General features: G+C 39.1%; 1 protein-coding gene across 1 annotated transcript in view; it reads right to left on the bottom strand.

Moving 5' to 3' along the window:
* ALMS1 (ALMS1 centrosome and basal body associated protein) overlaps positions 1 to 17,399 on the bottom strand; it is a 76,949-nt gene that overhangs the window by 37,372 nt on the left and 22,178 nt on the right. The window contains exons 5-9 of the mRNA XM_050895477.1: positions 11,666 to 11,783; positions 8,100 to 10,314; positions 4,746 to 4,905; positions 1,864 to 3,099; positions 1,232 to 1,362 (exon numbers count right to left, since the gene is read on the bottom strand). Coding sequence (XP_050751434.1) covers positions 1,232 to 1,362; positions 1,864 to 3,099; positions 4,746 to 4,905; positions 8,100 to 10,314; positions 11,666 to 11,783 — 3,860 coding nt within the window. The remainder of the gene's footprint in view (positions 1 to 1,231; positions 1,363 to 1,863; positions 3,100 to 4,745; positions 4,906 to 8,099; positions 10,315 to 11,665; positions 11,784 to 17,399) is intronic.

The raw sequence follows: 17,399 nt of genomic DNA, 5'->3' as shown, positions 1-17,399 counted from the left end.
ACTCAGGGTTCTCTGTCCTGCACACATGAATACATCATCCATCCACTACTCATGTTATACAAGCATCTCTGCATTTTTCCAGTCTGTTCCTTCAATCAAAATACTCTCTATGAATAATGCCCTACCTTGGACACACAGACAGCCCCTAGAAATCATGACATAATTAGACTGGACACCAGATGAATGCTGAAAATGGATTATTTAAAGTCGAACCGAAGGTAATATACTCCTGCTTAGACAAATTCCAATCCAGATATACTATATGTTTATATATGAACTAGAAATGTTCCAAAGGAGATATGCAAAACATGACAATTCAATGTCAAGTTTTTGCAGAAAAATAGAGCTGTAAGAGACTGAAAGCTCATCTAGTCTATATCCCTGCCCCAAATGAGCATTAATTACACTTAGGTTATTCTTTACAGATACTTGCCCAAGCTCTTCTTAAAAACATACTATGGTTAACACTCCATAATCTTCCTATCATCCTTACTGTTAAGGAGTTTCTTTTCTAATACGACTCTTCCTCACACTTGAAGCCCATTACCTTTGACACAGTCAACACAAAGGAGGAACAATTTACTCCCTTCTTCTCTGAAGCATCCTTTCAAAAATAAATATCACACTCCTTTGTAAACATTTCAGAACACATGGGAAGTAGCACAACAAATACTGCTATTACCTAGACGATATTGCATTGTACAGTAAACTCCTTCCAGAGAAGGAGGAGTTTACAAGGCACAATCAGCACACACATAAACATTTTGTGAAAAGCAGCACCCATTAAGCCAATTAAGAGCCGCAAGCTATGTGCACTTTCTCACCACAATAGCACCAATTCTCCCACCACATCATCACTGACCACATCTCTGTCCTTCATACCTTCCTTCAGAACATCTTCAGTTGTGTGTCACTCCCCCACACCCCAAACCATCCCCCTCACCCAAGATATCTAACTACTGTCTGGGGCAAAACAAAAAAACCCAAAAAATCCACAACAGCATGTGCCGTGGCTGGTCCTAAAACATATGTAGGAACTGACTAAGCCGAAACAAGTGTCTCCACTAAACAGAACTCTCATTAGTTTGCATCCCCCTCTCCCTGTCTAGCCACCAATCTTCAAAAATATTGCAGGAATATAATTCATCACTTTAAGATCACAGCAAGACAGTAGCATTTATCCCCCACTTCAAAAATTTTCTCCAGAGCAGCTGGTTTGTCTGGTTTGTACCTTGGCTAGTGCAGATTTCTTGGCACTCAGAAGCAGCTCTGCCTTTATTTCCTCTATTCTTTGTTGGTCCTCTTCATTAAAGTCTGACACAGATTCCTGAGATCGGCTGGCCAGTTTTAGCTTCACCCATGCTACACAAAGAACACAAAACAGAAAGCAGTTCCCCTTCCATTTTCTCACATCATGTATGATAACAGTTTTATAACTTGGACCCATTGCCTGGTTCTGTCATCTTTACAGTCTCAGACTCAAGTCGACACTCTTTCACACAATCCCCTCCCAAATTCTTAACCTAGCACATGCCTAAGAGTTATGTGGACAAAACACTTTCTCGTGTCAATGTCAGGCAAAAGAAGGTATTCAAACTGGAAAAGTTCAATTCTATCCCATTCTATCATACTACATAAGATGACTAAAAAACATTGAACATTTAAGCCCTGTCCCATTAAAGCTTATCGTTAATAATATAATATAAACACCCTTAAAATCAGAGGAACAGACTCAGATGACCTCAGAGGTCCTCTTACATCCATACCCTTTCATTTCAAAGTAATCCCTTAAACATATACCTAAATAAAGATTTGCCGTTCTAACATAACACTTGATAAAACACAACTGAGACATTTTATTACCTCGTGCTTTCCTCTCCTCTTCATCTGCACTCTTCAGAGTTTGTGTTGTATGTATCACAGGTGATCCATTTCTCAGAAGGTTTTTGACACACGCAGCTAGTGAATCTCCACTGCTACTGTCATCGCACTCTTGCATGCCTCCTGATTTGCTTCCAGCTACACTAGCTTTAGACAACATATTCTGGAAGCCTGCTGCAACATCAGTGACACTGCCTAGAGGCTCTGAGGAAGAAGGATTCCCCAGCTCTGAAGTTCTTCCAGAGCTGACTTCACTACTTCCATTGCTTTGTGCAAGACCCACAAAACCAGGTTGATTTCTGTCTGTAGTTACACTACTACAGCCTTCTGGCTCAGACCTTCCTACGGATTTTCCTGTCCTAAACTCTTTGGTCATTCCCTTCATCATCTCTTCACTATTGCGCAAATTGACTTCAAAAGAATTTTCCCATCTTAAATTGCCTGTGTTATAATTCAGAGGCTTTACTACTGACCCCCCTTCTTGCATACTTCTTCGGGTCATAGTCTCATCCCGTGACAGCATCTTCTGAAACTGAGGGATGCTGCCTTTCACTAACCTGGAATCTTCAGGGCCATCCTCCTTTCTAATCAGCACTGGGGAAGACTCACCAGTTTCCCTAGAAGAGGCAGTGGAAAAGACAGGATCACACCACCTGCCAGCTATATCCTCAGCCTCTGCCAAAAGTTTATGTATTTCTTGCAATGCACCAGATCCAATCAAAGAATCACTTTCTTGACCCTTATTTCTCTTACTACCTACACTTGAAATTTGTGATCCTCTGTCAACTTCCATTTCATTTTTAACTCCAGCTGAAGAACTGGCAGTCCATCTCTGCAGGTTGCTATTCACATCTTTCGACTCATTTTTAGCTAGCAGATCCTGAACGCTTTTTGCAACAAGCATGGGACTCTCTCTGTCAGAACGGCAGTCAGGTGAAACAGTCTGCAGCTGCTGGTTTGGTTCAGCTGGTTTGGAGACAGCTGAACACTCTGTCTCCCGTCGTGTGGAAATGGGAGCTGTTATCTTCAGTTGGTGGCACGACATACTGCACTGACTCACTGGTTTTTCTCCAAAAGATCTTGAGAAGCGGGGAGAGAGTTCACGGGGTGACAGAATATCAGAGCCAAGTTCTGAATTCATCGGTATAGACATACTGAGAGTGGAAGTGCCAGAGTTAAAACTTGTTTGCGTAATTTCAACTGCTGACAGCAATTTACCTACAAAGAAACAGAAGATTCATTAAGTTTGGGGCTCCAGAAAACAGCTGCATCAGTAAAGACTACCTTTTCTTGTATTAGAGGGCTTGTAAAGGGAGAGAAGAATTCAAATATAGGAAAACATTTAGGAAACTGTTTTTAGAATGAGACTTGAACTAAGACTTCCATGAGAATTGTCTACTGAAAGAAATCTCTTAGACCATTTTGGATAAATATCAAAGAAACTACAGAACTTGACTTAAATAACTTGCTTTTAAATAAATGCTTAGACTAGATTTTAAATAAACGTTCTTAGATAAATGACATAGCGGTGCTTGAATGTCCAGATGAACACTTGGATTATAAAAGTATCCCTGCAAGAAACAGGAGGGCTGTGGGGCAGTATTTCCAAAATATCCTTTTGGAAGAAGGCAAAGGACACACTATGGATAAGCTTGTTTCCCACTACTGGTTCGAAAGGTCCAAAAGCAGACAAGATGCACTTTTAGCACCTGGATATACAACACCTAATTGCTTTTTTTAAAAAAAAAAAGAAAGCCAAACTTAAGTGCAAATGCTGTTCTTAAATCCATGCTGGCAGGTACACACACCAGTGAAGAGCCAGCTCCCAAGTATGCCTGCCAACAGCTATTTTGTTTGTTTCAAACACAATTTTGTTTCATGGCCCAACCCTGATATTTTCAAGTACATTAAGTAGTCCAGAGCCCAGCTGAATAATATCTCTGTTGAGGACAACTCTACCCCTGTACCGATTGCCAAGTTGTTTCAGTTGCCAAGTCTCCCACAATGCTTAAAGAAGGAAAAAATAATAAAAGAAAATAAGCAAGCCCAACAGGTGTAAGAAGAGATGCATTTAATCACTTCTGGTCAGCAAAACAGGTCAGTGCAGGATTCTTGAAGTCCCAGATATTCAAAGGGTTAGACAGGTACTTGTTGTGAAGAGGCTTCAGATCTGCTCTTCGCCACTGGATACAAGATGCAAATGCCAAAACAGAATATGCCAAGGAAAATACACATTTGAAGCAGTTGCAATGCACATTTTCAAATTTTAATGACATACTACATGGGCATGCCACTGAAGAACATCTTAACCCTAACTGAGCACACTCTGTTCTTCATATCGAAATGACTCAATACTTGTAGAGCAATTTTTTTTTTTTTTATGTTGAGATGGATGGATTTATGAGCAGATTTGGTCAGTTATAAAATGCGTTTAACTTCTTGTCACACTGAACACACTAAGAAGTCTCAGAAAGAAAGAGAAACCAAGACTTATTTCTCTCACAAGAAGAAAAGTCTGGTAACATTTCTTTAATCTTCAGATACAAAACATTTCCTTTTTAAGAACTCTTATAAAAGAGAAATAAAGAAAAAAAAAAGGATCAAATGTCACTGGACTGGCTAGAAGATGCCACGTAGCCACGATTCGTTAGTGAGAAGGCATGTTTTCAAAGGTTTTAATGCGTACTTTTCCAATGTCAAATCTCACATTTGAGATGGGAGAAGATCAACTCATATGAATGACACTGCGCAACCCATGAGAAGAAACACACTTGACACTATCAGGCCAAGAGCAACCTCACAGGTGAGTCTGAAGTTCTGTGTTCTCTAAGGCTTGCACATCACAAGGTCCTCCTTCCCCATACCTTGCGGCTGCGGAACAGTCCTTGTCAGTGTGTCAGTGGAGTCCTTCAGCGTTCTAAGCTCTGAAGGGGAAAATTCAACCTCCCTGATCGGTCCTCGGGGTACAAATGGCGTCAGTATAGTACCAGGTGACTGATCGATGCCAAGGTTGCGAAGATATATCTGGCAAAAGAAGAAATAAGTAACACATATGGCACTCTTACAAAATGTCAGTGGATTCTGAAGTTGCACATTTTCCACATCATCTTAAACACAACTTGCTTTAAAACATCTTGAGCCTCAGTCATCTTCAACTCACACTAACAGTTCACCCAAAACACTAAAGCAGTCACATATGGGACAACATCTCCAGCTTATTCTATCCTTTGGACCATGAGTGACAAGCCTTTTTTCTAGCTAGCATGACTAGGCCTACATAACAGGCACCTCACAAGCCACGCGCAGCCCAGCAGAACGCCTGACACATCCTGCAATCTATTCCTCATAAATCTATGTTTGGCAGCAATCCAGAAATAAGTTGCAAGAACTGTTCTGGTGGTGGTAGCCTGTGCTTGCGCTCACCAACAGTTTTTTCCTGGTGCTTTCCTTCATCACGTGCCAAAGATGGCAACTGGCAGTAGCCTGCTACCACCAAACCAGTGTCCAGGCCTTTCCACAGGATCCAGAAACGATGGAAAAGGTTAGCAAAGAGGAGGCCACATATCTTGTTCTTGTGACAGCTGACTTCTTGTAGTCTTTTTACTCAAAATGCATGCTCTGTACACTGCATGAGCAAGAAGTCTCACACTTCAGAGGAGACTGGTAAGCTTCAGCCTCACCTGTTTAAAATGACATTTGCCAGCTGGAAGGAGAACACAAAAGTTTGGTTTAAAAACCTTTTTCTCCCCAAATGATTGCTGCACAGAAAACATTATCAGACTTTGAAATTCAAGCTAGGCAGCAGGAAAGTTCCTCACTCTTAAGGACAAGTTCATTACGGGCTAGCCTTAGAGGCAAATAGTTGGGAACCCTTTTGTCAGAGCTGGTTAAAAAACATCATGAAACAGCTTTTGTGACGTTTCTGTAGGGAATAAACTTGTACTGGCCAAGGGGCAGAATCACTTTCTGCTGTTGATAGTTTTATGAAGAAACACAGGTAGTCTAATATATAATTGCCCAGCTACTCAGTGGCCTAGCTTGCAATGAACAAATTTCAGCAGTACCTCAAAAACTCCCTGGCTATGAAACCATTTCTGGATACAACCTACCGCACTGGTTTAACTCTATAAAACGTAGGATACTCAAGTATACAAATTCTATGTACAACCAAGCCTTAGTTTTACTAGCGCAGATAAAGCAGTAAACCCATTCTTAGTAAAGATGGCATAAAATGCATGTCTTTTTCCCTTTTCCATAAGTACAGAACAAATACACACAAGCGCTATTTGTATACCATATATGTCTATATAAATTGCTATCCAAGTGTAACTTTATTAACATTAAACAAAGCAGTTAGAGAAGCCAAATGAAAATCATACTCAAAACCTAAACCTCTGTGATACACTAGAGAAAAATGTTATGAGGATGAGACCAGCTCTCTCTCTGCAACATCCAGGAGACTGTCAGTTCAGACACACACAGCATCATTCCCTGTATTAATATATTTTGAAATCTGGAGGAGTCTCATGGAGGTAAGAGCCCACCAAAAGCCCTCTAGGATCTCCTGAGCATCTAAGTTTACATACAGACATTATATGCAGAAAAAAAAACCAACAAAATTTGCCTTGACTTAATCACCTGTAGGGGCAAGTTAATTTCAACTCACCTATACTATGTCCTAAACTAGCCAACAAAATGAAATAAATTACCTTATAGATCTTAGCCAATCTATTTCATATGTTTTTATTATAAACCTACATATTAATAGCCATAGATGTGACCTAATCTCCTTTACCTTGTCAGTGATTTATGAGAGCAGAATGCCTCAGAACTAGGGCTGGAGAACATGCCTAATTATAGTCATTAAAAAAAGGAGGTAACAGACAAGCTTTACATCTCATGAATCTCATTTAAAATATCCTCCCTACAATATTTATATTTGTTTCAACACGTATTTGCAAAGACAACTGAGAGAAGAGTGCTTCTAAAACACAGCTCCAAAGACCTAATGATTATAGGAGTCATCTTGTGAGAGGAACAGCCACTTACTCAGAAGATAATTACATGTTTATCATTAACATAAATCTGCATTTAATTTTCTCTGACACTCAACAGCTATTAGTACAGTTAACATGGCTGCCACAATCTGCCCTCCATTCTCACCAACCATCCTAAAATGGGGAAGGGGGAAAGAAATCTGCATTAGCCAAATAAGATACAAAGGAGGAAAGGTATGCAGAGGCTTCAAACATCCTTTATGAGCAATATACAAAGAATCAAGAATTTATGCCTTAGATACTGGAACAAAGTGAACAAGCAAAACGAGTATTTATAGAAAAAAAGGCAATTTGATTTGCCAAGGAGTTCTGTGTTGGTTTTGCTATTATTGCAGAACTGTGGGTGTGTGAAGTTCATCTCTCTCTTCTGCAGCCTAGCATTTCCTTAGTCAGCAGTTGAGTCTCAACCTCATGTTTGGATAATTATAACCTGATCTTTTGAAAGAATCTGGAAGATCAGAAATGGCTTATCAATGCTCTGCTAAAAGAGCTATAACCAATTTATTTACAAGTCTTTTATCAAACAGTTTTCACTTTTTATCACTAACACTATGTCCTGTTCCTGTGTCCTTTATGTTTCACCACCATCAGCCACCAATCTTTACATTTCTCTTGCATTCTGTTACCATGATACTATCATCTATACCAGGAAAAAACCAAAAAAATCTTTCCCATATCCAACCCTTTCTTTGCCCATGTTAAATATTACCTAGAAGTTATTTTTTCCACCCCTGTATTTAAGATAAGCTGAACTAATACCATGGATGAAATTCACCAGTAGCACAGACCAGTGCAAAACCCTTTCGTTTAGTCTGTAGTGATGTAGACCCTACCAGAGTCTCCTAAAGGAACAGTGGAAAAAAAATGGGATAACTCTGAAACCGGAGTTTAAATTAGAATCAGTTATAAAAGGTCCTTTAAGATTTTTTTAGGCTTACATAAAACACATATTTGCTAGCATTTCTAGACGATGAACTATGGCATGACAGGTTCCCAACATGACTGGATATCGGAAACTAACTATAAGCATGCTAGTGTCTCGTTCCTGTGATACCTTCTGCACTTCTGTCCTCCTCACTCTATGACAGCCGAGTGTACTCTGATCTCTTCATAATCAAAAGGTAAAGAAGAGTTACAAATTTTTGTTAGAAACTAACTTACTGGGATCCTTTCTTCAATATTAAGCTCTTCTTTCTCTGGAGTTTCCAAAGAAGTTGCTCCAACGGGGATGACGTTATCATCTTTTGCACTGGTGAAGAAGTGCCTGGAAAACACCGAAGGGTACCCTGCAGAGCCCAAGCCCCCCTGGCTACTTTCCCCAGAACTAACAGAAAGATTCAAACTATCTGGGGAAATATCAACAAAATTGTCCATGCTGACACAGCCAGTAGGAATATTTAGGTTGTGAGACTGATTTTCAGGAGCATCACAGTTCTTCTGGTCATCAGTTGGAGAGTTTCCATCCTCTCTAAGGAGCTGAGCAACTCCTTCACCGGAAACAAAAACATTTGGGTCTGAACTTTGTCCTGTATTACTACTTTCTACATCTTCACCACTAGATCCAGAAACAATCTGAGCTGTAAACTTTTGTATCATTGAGCCTCCGGAACTATTTTCAGACACTCCTAAAACATTACTTTTTTCTTCTAGGGACTGCAATGCCTCTGTTGAGTTTGCTGGTGGAATAACTTCAACCGAGGACGTGATCCTACCAGAAACATTTACCGCGTTGTCAGACTGAGATCTAGTAAGAGGATGGACAAGCAGTAAGTTTTTATTATGAAAATGCAAACTTCCCAGGGAACCTGCCTCTCTAGAGCAAGCAGCAACATAATCCTTGGCGTCTCTACTGCTTTTTTGTGTTGACAAAATATTGTTTGAAGAACTGGCAATTGCACTGTAGGCTTTCCTTCTAGGAGAAACTCCACCTGGGTCACATGAAGTCACTGCATCAGATACCTCCTCTGGCTGGCTCACGTTCCAAGCTCCTACCTTTTCCATGAAACTAAGCGATGGGAGAGACTGAATTCTTCCAGTGTGGGGATATTTCCATTTTAAGGACTCAAAATGTTCATTGTTTTCCTTCTGAGCACATGGGAGTGAATGTTGCTTCTCAACAGATACAGGTGTACTGGTAGATGAGTTCCCTGAAGTTTCTTCATTTAAGCATGAAGGAGAGGCCTGAATATCTGATTTGCTCACAAGGACACCAAGTTCTTCTGGCTTAACATTTTTCTTTAGAAGTATCCCTGGAGTAGACTGATAGCTTGGATGAGCAAAGTGTACAGAGAATGAGCCATCACCTACAAGATTAAAGGAAGGGGAAATGCCTGTAACTTTATGTCCTCTTTCTATGGAAAAATCTGAAATAGTTAATTCACTCCTGCTTACTCCAGGTTCTACTTCCACTGGGCCAGCCTCACTGCAGGAAGAAGGAGCTTCCATGTCAGTCACAACTAGTTGTTTAGGTGCACAATCACTGGTGCTTGTCACAGTAGGGATAAACTCCTCTTTCTCAGATCTCACTGCAGGAGATAGTTGTTTCTGCTGATGATCTAGGAAAGCTCCCTGGACTTCCTCAGTAACAGCCACGAACTTCAAGCTTTCAGAGCCATTTAAATCCACTCCATGCTCCTTCGACACTCCTTCGCCTGTTTCAGAAAAAACATCTTGAGCATCTGAATTTTTACAATTGTCTTTCCTCAAATTGTCAGATAAATTATTAGACAAATCAAGCTCAGGAACCTTCTTTTCTTTTTCCAGCTTCTCTAGTTGCCTCATGCACCCTTCTGACTCACTCTCAACCATTTTTACCTTTTCCTTTTGCATCTTTCTTTCACTTTTTTCTGAATTCTTAGTCAGTGCTGTTTTACAAGAGGAGTTTTCTGAAGATGAGAACTCCTCATGCCTCAGGAACCCTTTTTCTTTCTCTGAAAGCTCAAAAACAGTAGCTGGCACACTGCTGTCACGAGAGAAACGTTCACCTTTTACAGACGTGCTACAGGTCTGCTTTGCAAGAGGAGCTTCCGTTTGGTTCAGTCTATTTGCCTTGGTTAGCATCACCTTTGAAATGGAGTTTGCTAAATTGTCACTTGTTTGGGGAATCAATGCCTCCTCATTAGTACCATTTTTACAGTCTTCATTTGCCTCCTTGCTCACAAGTAGTTGTCCAGAAAAAGAGGTTTGCTGAGACAAAGAACCACTACAAGTGGCATCACAAGGTTCCACATGTCTGAATGGAAGAGGATGCTGGGACAAAGTAAAGCAGTCACTGGGTGCATTAGAGGGAGGTTCCGTGTCTGTCAGCGACACAGCTTCACGGGTGTGCGAAGGCTTTGAATGCTCCTCAGACGCACCAGAAACATCAGGGACTCCTCTGTAAGAGGCAAGAAAAGGACGTGAATTTCTGATCATATTTTTTATTTCAACATCCATATTCTCTGCTTTAATATAAGAGGCAAAAGTAGAACTTCACTTAAACAAATAACAAATATGTTTAGCAACATACACATAAATACATCCCCTAAACAGGCCAAAATGTGAAGAAATGTCAAGAAAGTCCAAACAATATCAAAAAGCCCTACTGCCCTATAAAATAAAGGTTTGAAAATAATACTAGTTTCTACTTAATATGGCAGTATTTTTCAACCTCTTTAGGACTAAGGTATTTTTTACCTTGGTAAACTAATGTTTATTAGTTAAATAAAATACAGGATTTGCTTACACACGTATAAATTTGCACGTGTTGTTTTTTTTTTTTTTTAATATAAATCCCCTACTTCAGTTTCATTATATCAATTATTTCTTTAAAGGATATAAAATAAGCCAGGTCTCAGATGAACACAAGCAACAAATTCCTATAAACCTCTAATATTTTTATTGCGGATTTTGAATTAATAGTTATTTTATATGAAAATGATCATCAAACCCCAGTTAATATTACTCCATGCAAGGAGATCACTGGCTCTGGTGGAACTAAGTTCTGATCCACAAGTCACAGTGTATCCCATCGGGAAACAAATCTGCTTCCTGTCACACACCAAAAAAAGTACAAGGAAGCCTAAACATCAATGACACTGTAAATATGTGTGTTTATAGGCACACTTTCTTTTTTTCCTCTTTTTAATAAAGGACAGAGGATTTCTTGCCTTCTTTGCACAAAAGGAATCGTTTGTCACACCCTGAAATGAAGGCTTGGACAAAGACTTTTACTGAAATAGCTATTTCTTTATGTATTCATACTTTATAAAAAAAATATGTATTTTAAATTACACATAAGACATATATTACTCCAGTACATACAAACCACATAATTATTACATGTATATGTATGCATGTATTTACTACTGTAAATACAAGTTGTATCTGACTTCTGTCCCCAAAATTTCATGAAGTTTAGTTCAGAGTCTAAGAAAGCTAAAAAGATATCTGAGAGGGTGGAGTTCCTCATTTTCCCATTTTCTTCAGGTACATTAGGATGACAAGTTCAGAAGAGGCTTGTTCTGGTTTTCCCTTGTTCAAACTCTTTTGAAAGCAAAATAAAAAAATGAGTAGAACTCTGACAATGCCTTCTCTCTATACAAAACAAACAAAGAGTAAACCACACCTTTGTCTTATTTCTGTGACCACAAAACTGTAATTATTTAATCATCAAATGTAGGACAATTCATGGCCACTCAGGAAAAAAGGTTTGCGTTCTGTCAAGACACCAGGTAACTTTATCCTACCGTAGGGGAATAAAATCCATTTCTGATTGCTGGAGAAGTGTCTCATCTGAAAATCTTCGGCCTCGTGTTGAATACATCAGCAGTGGAAGACAGGGAGAGAATCGACTGTCCTGAATATCTGTTAAAAATAACAATAACACAGTAATAAAAGCTTGCCAGGCAATCCCTCTTTAAACTGCTCTGCCAACTAATATAGCCTTCAAAATTCAAAAACATGCCAACTGCAGTGAAAATGATGTAATCCTATCATTTAAATCCTCTGCTGAAGCACGTTCCCTCATGTATTAAAGTTAGCTTTCTTATCAGGTATCAAATTCAGGTTTCTTCTCATCAATCTCAAAATGCTACGTGACACTGACATCTCTAACTTACCCTCTTATCCTTAAACTTTTTTGCACATCCCTATCCTTTTCTACTCACTAGTCAGCACCTCCCCTCGTGAATTCCATGCAGTCTGTACATGTCGGAGAATGTCCACAGGGCTTCTACCCAGATCACCATTTACTTCTTTAAAAGCCAAGAATCCCCACTGATGCCTTTCCCAGTCTCCATTTTTCCATACATTTTGATTATACCAAAGGCTGCATAGGTTTTCTTCTTTAGGGTTTCAAGATACAAGTAATAATAAAACTTAGTCATCACAATTATACTAGTACCACTGTCTACTACTGTAGCAATAAATTTCTGTTTCCATCATATATTTCCTTGTTCTTTGAGGTAGTTGGCACTTCTTTTTTCAGTGCACTACTTAAAAAAACAAAAGGAGATGTTTTATAGCACAAGAATAAAAACAACTATAAGCTGGTATCTGATAAGTGTAAATGACTACATACATGTTTGATGGATGCAAAAAAAAATTACTTTCAATACTTTGATAAGTAAGCTTTTTTTTTAAAGCAAAAAGCTGTTTGTCGTCAAGAGTATGACTTTCAGAACCAGAATTCACATTCATGTAATTTAGGTTCATTAGTTTTCAACCATCTCAGACAAGCTGTGCTCTGTATCACTTACAGAAGCATAATCACATCAGATAAGATGACCATTACCTACAAAGAATCAAGTTTACATTACATCAGCTTTATCCTGAGGCTTTCTACAGCCTGTATTACATCACCTGATGAGCGGAATCCAACCACAAGATGACCTGATTCATTTTTAATTTAATACTCCAAATTAACATTTTTTAATTACTTTAGAACACTATGTAGTGAGAGGATAATTATATGGATAGAAATAATTCGACATCACACAGCAAAGCTGGCTCAAAATTTGGATGCCCTCTAGTCCCACCTCATCAGCAGCTAGAAAAATAATAATATGATTGCCATACAGTTTCAAAGATTCCCTTCTATCTCAGCAGCTGTCTCCACCACATGGCCAGCCTCATGTCTCCTAGAGGAAGCCAAATTTATACTTTAGCACCTGTAGTACAGATGGCACAAACATGCTACAGCAACTTAAGTGGGGAGTCTGTTTTTCTAGCACCCAGCACCTCTTTTAAGCTAAACTCTCCCCCTTACTTTATTGGATAAATGCATTGCACTAGTCACCGCTCCATTTCACTTTCGTCTTAACTATTTGCAGTACCAAACATGAAAGAAAAGTAAAAAAAAGCCCCCTGCTTTTTTGGAAGTTTATAGGAAAGGAGATGATACGTATCTTAAAAAAAACAGGTATGAATAGCTACTCCTGAGCAACTTGACAAGAAGAGGCATTCAGAAGAGGCTCCAATGTAGACTGGTGAGAACCTGTGCAAAGCTGGATGCAAAAAACACCACCACCACACATGGAAGTGTAAAAAAAGTAGAGGAGAAAATGGCAGCATCAGCATAGAGAGAGCAGGAGCCAAGAAAATAAGGAACAAGGTCAGGGACGTCTCATTTATAATATAACAGCGCCTCAGGGCTCTGTTATATTATAGGGCACAACCAAGATTGTGGTCTAATGTACCAGACTGATTGGTACTTAAGTGACTTTAACCACAATTTGAATCATGGTTTAAAATCATGGAACAGGAGACTGATCTAATTCACTGTAATCTCCTTAGCATTTATTTAAAATGTACTTTACAGAAAACAAAGAGGTTTGTTTTCAGTGGCTGATGCTGACTTAGAACCAAACAGAGCTTGCACATTAGATCCCTTATTTCCAACCACTAACTGTGAGTAGACAATATTTACAATGCATTTATTCTGTTTAGTGCACATTTACTCAAACAATTTTTTGTTGTTATACTTGAAAATACTAAGTAGATTAACCATAGTTAGCTCGGATACAGAATTGCATTAAAGATGCAAAAACATGTATTTTGAGAAACATTAAGCAAGTTGGAATCTAAACTGTCTTAGCTTTGTTAGATGTACTTTTTTTCCTCCCAAATCTTGTTTTACATTTAAAATTATATTAGTGAACAAAGGCAACAGTAATTGCAGTTATCAAATTAGACTTGTCATCTCACATCATGATACACTTCATGTTTTCAGAACTGGCATCTCATTTTTATTCTTACAATAGAAGAGGAAAATAAGCCTTCCTGATTTTCAGCTTAACTTCTTCACTTTGAATGAAAATGTGTTTTCAAGCTAAACTGAAAATCAGGAGTGATTAAAGAAAAAGCTTTTCCACACAATAAAGACTGGGTGTGCTGTCTTTGTAAATGAAGAAACAAAAAAGACTGAGGGAGGGAACCAAAAATAATTGAAAAAAAAGCTGTCAAATGCTGTCAAAAATAGATCTTGCCAAACAATTTTTTTAATGCAACTACACATGTATTGATAAAATAAATGTGCATATACATATATATACACACACAACATAAGTCACAACATTTGGCTGATAAAGCAATGTTTTAAAGATATAATATATCAAGAAAAATTTAAGCACCACTCAACATTCGTATTAAGAAAGTCAACGCAGCACTCAAACAGATGAAAAATGATTTAGCATTCTCCAAGCAGAATTATAAACAGGAAATCCTCACTGCATGGGTATGCATCTAGTCAGTCCCTTCAAAAGCCGTTCTTGTCCCTGCCCTATTGGAAACTTCAGAAATTCTTAAGTTCTTACAGAGAATGCACAGAGATGAGGCAGATACTTGCCAAGCAATAAATATCCCACCGCACAGACCATTGATACAGGGCAGTCTGTGTCACCTGGCATCACAGCATGGCAAAGGATATAAGTTTTAATGTAACTGAAGCCCAGCCGTATGTTGGTGGGAACAAAGCACCCCAGCAAATCTAACAGAGTTAAGGACTACCTCAGAAAGCAACAACTTGGATGAGGACTTGGGGTCATGACAAACAAACCACTGACGGGAGGCCAGTGCAATACTGCGTCCAAAATGGCAAGCAAATTTTTCATACATATAAAATGAAGAATAGTGAATAAGTAGTAACAAGGACTATTCTTTCCAACCTTGTACTGAAACTACTATTGAAATGGTATTTGCAGGTTCTGATGACCATAACTCCATATTTGTAAATATCACAGGAGGATCTGAGAAAACAGCTAAAAGATTGAAGAAACATGCCTCATCACAAGAGCCTCCTGGAACTAAATCCGTTTAGTATAATCAAAGAGAAGATTAAGGGTGACTTGATTACATTTGTATGTACGTATGCAAGAACGGAAATTTGGTCATTAAGAGCATTTCAGTTCAGACAATATATAAAAAGAATCCAACGTAAAACACTGAAGCTATGCAAACCTAGGTGACAAATAAGACACTTCCGTGTGCATCGACACAACAACAGAGCTGGCTCTCTACAAAAAGTGCAAGGCAGTTTAGCTAGATCAGTAATGGCTTCAACAGTTATTTGAACAGCACAAGTAAGTCTTGCTTCAATTCCCTCTGCCCTCCCTCCTCAGCCTCTTACATGTAGTCCTGAACAAGAGCCCCCACGTTCTCCATCTCCACTTCAAGCAGTAAGACTACACCTCAGCAAGAAGGGACAGCCCCAGTCTCTCCCTCCCAGCCCAGAGATGTGTTTCCCCCTCCTTTTTATGCACAGGCAAGAGAACTCTGATCCAGCTGAAATGTAACCATCTCCGTTTCCAATCCTACCATTACATTTCAGCCTGAACAGCAAGCTGATCTGATTGCACCAATCCACATGGTGGGTTTAGCAGAAGGGATGCAGCAGGAACAAGTATGCAGGACAAGGAAAAGCCAGACTCTTCCTTTTCAGTAGCAGTCTTTAGCTGACTAGGTATACTGCAAAACTGTACCCTCAAACTAGCCTCCATTTCAGGCAGTCTTGCTCCCCTGACTTCTCCAAAGAGCGTTCTGGTTTTGCCATGTAGCAGAAGTCTGCTTTAGGCTGACACTACCCTACCTTCCCCCGAGGCTTCCAGTCGAAGGAACTGTGGTGGCAGCCACTGACTTGAAGCAGCAGATGACTTACAAGGCCAGGAAAGAACAGTGATGAAAAAAGGGAACAGGGGGAAAAAAAAAAAAAAAAAAAAAAAGGAGGAAAGAGAATAGTCGAGATTCACTGCAGCCACATCCTCAGTAGAAACCCTCTCTTCCAGCTTGCCCCCTGCAGCAACCTGCAGAGATGACCTGTAAAAGCACCTTTATGGAGTTCAATAGATGACATTTAACTGGGGCTACAAAACTAATTTTTTTATATACATAAAATATAACTCCAGCCATGTCACATGTTCTACCTCCTCTGGCTTTTTTGAATGTTTTCTAATCTTGCAGCACATGAACTCTAATGTTTTCAGTAACTTATTTTCTTCAGGAGGCAGAAAGATCATCGCTATCATATTTTGGATGCTTACAATGATTTAGGGGCTTATTATGCTCAGACATAACCTAGGTTTTGCAGGCAGAGAAGCAGGTGCTCGATGCTTAAAGCAGCAAGTGACGTCAGTACAACACTCTTCGAGCATCTTGTGTCAAAACAGTAATTCTTCCTGCTGTCGCTCTGAAGGTCAAAAGCTTCCTCACAGTTGAATTCACTGAACAAGCAAAGCTGGGCATGCTACTTTATCTTACAGCCTGCTGACAATTCTGAATGCCAGAGTCAAATTGCCATTTGTGGAAGATAAAAAAGGAAGGCAAAACAAAAACAAAACCTTCTTAGCTTTGTCAATCTGTTCCACAATGTAGCAGGAGCAATTTCAATACAACTGTCATTGTGATTTTCCCCCCTTCCCTAAATGAAATTCAAAACACTTTTTGAAGAGAAGGAATAAATTAGTATTATAGCTTATGTTTCTCCCTTTCCTCTCACCTTTCCTCCCATATCTGGAAATTTAAGTGCATATACAAAAAGCCTGTAGCTACTGGCACACTCTCTAGAGAGCAACAAATAAAATAGCAGCAGTATAGAGAATTCTTACATCTTTGTATCATATTAAAAAGCCTTCTGCTTTCTCTTTAATTCCAGTTGCATTTAAAAGACAAACCTTGGCAAATATCAGGAAATTTTTCTTGATGAAATGGTTTCCAGTTCTGCAAACAACAACAATGTGGACAAAATGCTATAAAATATACTAAATACAACAATCCTACACAGAGGATGTAGGCAAAGACAAAGCATGCCTAACCTACCATATCCTTCCACTTTCTAATATCTGTCTTAAACCTCAATTTCCTACATGGAAAAACAAAAAAGGGAGTTTTATTCAATATTAACCAACTCTAGCCAGACAGCAACTCACTGTGATGCACACATGGCTTTTAATTACAAAGCTGTCTGTAGACCCAAACATGAGATAGCCA

This window comes from Gymnogyps californianus, chromosome 4 (genome assembly GCF_018139145.2).
Source record: "Gymnogyps californianus isolate 813 chromosome 4, ASM1813914v2, whole genome shotgun sequence".
Lineage (NCBI taxonomy): Eukaryota > Metazoa > Chordata > Aves > Accipitriformes > Cathartidae > Gymnogyps > Gymnogyps californianus.
The sequence above is the reverse complement of the archived record's forward strand: the minus strand, read 5'-3'. Positions and strand labels throughout refer to the sequence as shown.